Here is a 2,680-nt window from a genome sequence, read left to right as displayed (position 1 = left end):
CTCCCCCCCTCCCCTCCCTCCCAGAATGGGCGCCCTGCCTGGCCTGCCCCGAGGGGGAGGCCATCTACGACCAAGCCTGGTACCCGAGGATGGATGCCCGATCCGATCCGCTCAGCGCCTGCTTCCTGTCCAGCAGTCGGGACCATCCGATCCACCTGTGGGACGCGTACACGGGCGGACTGCGGGCGTCGTACCGTGCATACAACCACATGGACGAGTTGACCTCGGCGCATTCCCTGGCCTTCACCCCTGGCGGGGACAAGATCTTTGCCGGCTTTGAACGGATCCTCCGGGTCTTCGACACGGCCCGACCGGGGAGGGACCACGAGGACCGTCCGACCCGCCCTCATAAGCGAAGCCCAGAGCGGGGCTTGAACGGGATCATTTCCACCATTGCCTTTAGCCCGTTGGACGCAGCGCCAGGGATGTTTGTGGCGGGTTCTTTCTCCGGGTAGGGAGGAAGAGGGTCGGGAGGAAGGGGGGGCATTGAGGAGGAAAGTGACGATCCACCAGGAAGGGTGAGCTAGAGGATAGATTGCCTCCCTCGTGTCCGATTCCCACCCCGCCTCTTCTTCCTTATTCTCCTTTGACAGTTCCATGGCCCTCTACGACTACCGTATGAGAGGGGACTCCCTCCTCCTGTGGCCCGACCCGCATCAAGGCCAGGGTCTGACCACGCTTCGCCTCTCCTACGACGGGCGCCTGCTCTTCTCCGGGGCCCGGAAAAATGGTCATGTCCATTGTTGGGACCTGCGGAAAGGCACCTTGCTCTCCTCCTTTGCGCGCAACGCGTCGAGTAATCAAAGGCTGGGCATAGACTTGGATCCAGCGGGGCGGTTTCTGGCCACGGGGAATCGTGGAGAAGGAAAAGCACTCGTGTACGACTTGAGCACCGGAAAGGAGGTTGCAGGCCTAGGCCCCTTGAAGGACACGGCCAGCGACGTAAGTTTCCATCCGTATGCGGGTTTGGTGGCAGTTGGCATGGGAGAACGGCACTGGGAGTTTGAGAGCGAAGATGATGAGGAAGAAGAAATACTTGGGGAGGGCGTAATGGCCGGTGGGGGGGGAGAGGAGAAAGAAGGGGTCACAAGCACGTCATGGAGCAGTGGAGTGCGCCTGTTTCGAGTACCCCTGGCAAAACAAAGCAGCGGGGGGGGCGAACTAATGTAGAAAAATACATGTGAAAAGTTTAATGTCTTTTCAATCTCATCTTCTTTTCGCTCAAGATGTTTACCAGGTGGTTTACTTGGGATATGTGATGAGGATGGAGGAGGTAGCGAGGAAAGGGGAAAAGGCTCCCTCAATACCACCACAAGTCCCTCCACACCACCAAAAAAAGTTCAATACTACCATAAAATCGTCATAAATTTCACAATTTAAGACGTCACGCACGTGTGTGCACAGGATGCAGGCCGCGTGGGTTACTAGTTGCCTCACAGTTATTAACCTCCTCCCTCGCATCGCCCAGCCCGCTTCAAGACGGAAGCGAGGGCAGGAAAGTCCAGACACAAGAAACAGGAATACCGACCGGTTTGTGGGTAATGTGACGTTTTCACCGCATTTTGACTTTAAAATCTCCGTGTTGACTCGTTACAGGGCAGGACTTTCGAGCTTTGGTGTATGAGAGGCTCCGTGATTTGTGCCACCGACGTGCCCGCCTTTTCCCCCCCTCCTCCGTCCCCCTCATCGCCTCTCCCACTCCTTCTGGCTGACGCCGCCTTGGATGACATTCCAGCTGCATCCTGTCAAGCCCATGTCTCCGATGCCCTTGAGCATCTGAATAGGCTCCTCTCGCACCCTATCTCTCCTGCCTCCGTCACCACCCTTTTCGCCTTCGCCACGAAGGTCTTCGCGGCCCGTCCTCCGCCCTGGCATGACGCGGGGTCAACGGGTGAAACAGCGTTCACGGCCTGCATGGACGGTATCTCAATACACTTGCCTCGCCTCGTAGAGCGCATGAGCTCGCCAAGCTTTTTAGCAGGCCCATCCCACGGCCTCCCTCTTTCCTCCCATTCTTCTTCGACGTCCAACCTGCCTTCCTCCACCTCCTCCGCGCTCTATCCAGGACACCTTGAATGCCTCTCCCTTGTATGCGCCCGATTGCTGGCCCTAGATGATCACGTGAACGGAGAACCGCGCAGACTGATGCTGATATGGAAGCACCTGGTCCTTTTGGCCACGGCCCCGGGGCATGCGCCGGCCTTGGCCTGGTTTGCCAAGGAGGAAGGGGCGCGGAGACAGAAGGAGGGGGAGGGGTTCACAGGGCGGCAGGGAGGCCAGGGCGAGAAAAGCGTGTTTTTTCGGCCGGAAGAGGCCTTGGAGGTCTTGCTCGCAAAGTATGCCGAGGAGGGTCTGGACCAGTTGCAAAGAGCCTTGAGCCGCCTTTCCGCCCTCTCCTCCCCCTCCTCCGCCCCCACCTGCTCCTCTTTGCCGGACCCTTGCGAATGCCGCGCGCTGCAGACGTCTTTTATCCAAGCCAGCAAACTCATGACCATCTTCCTCCTTCGCGTCGCCCTCCTCGTCCTCCACTTCGGCCCTTCCTTCCTCTCCCTCCCTGCCTCTTTTCCCTCCCTCCCGGCCACCCATTCCCTTGCCAGGCACTTGCGGGAGGCACACGGGAAAGAAGAGGGCATGAAAAGTGTCGGCCAAGTCGATGGGCCGGATGGGGAAAAGAACGGTG

At 58.9% G+C, this 2,680-nt stretch overlaps 1 protein-coding gene across 1 annotated transcript; it reads left to right on the top strand.

The window, feature by feature from the left end:
- Positions 1-89: 89 nt before the first annotated feature.
- On the top strand, positions 90-1,056 carry NGA_0545600 (telomerase cajal body protein 1; the record flags this gene model as incomplete). The annotated part of the gene is made up of 2 exons (XM_005855880.1): positions 90-451; positions 594-1,056. Coding segments are annotated over 2 exons (825 nt in total), but the record flags the coding sequence as incomplete, so codon positions are not given.
- Between the last annotated feature and the right edge of the window lie 1,624 nt (positions 1,057-2,680).

This window comes from Nannochloropsis gaditana, assembly GCF_000240725.1.
Source record: "Nannochloropsis gaditana CCMP526 unplaced genomic scaffold scaffold077, whole genome shotgun sequence".
Lineage (NCBI taxonomy): Eukaryota > Eustigmatophyceae > Eustigmatales > Monodopsidaceae > Microchloropsis > Microchloropsis gaditana.
The sequence above is the reverse complement of the archived record's forward strand: the minus strand, read 5'-3'. Positions and strand labels throughout refer to the sequence as shown.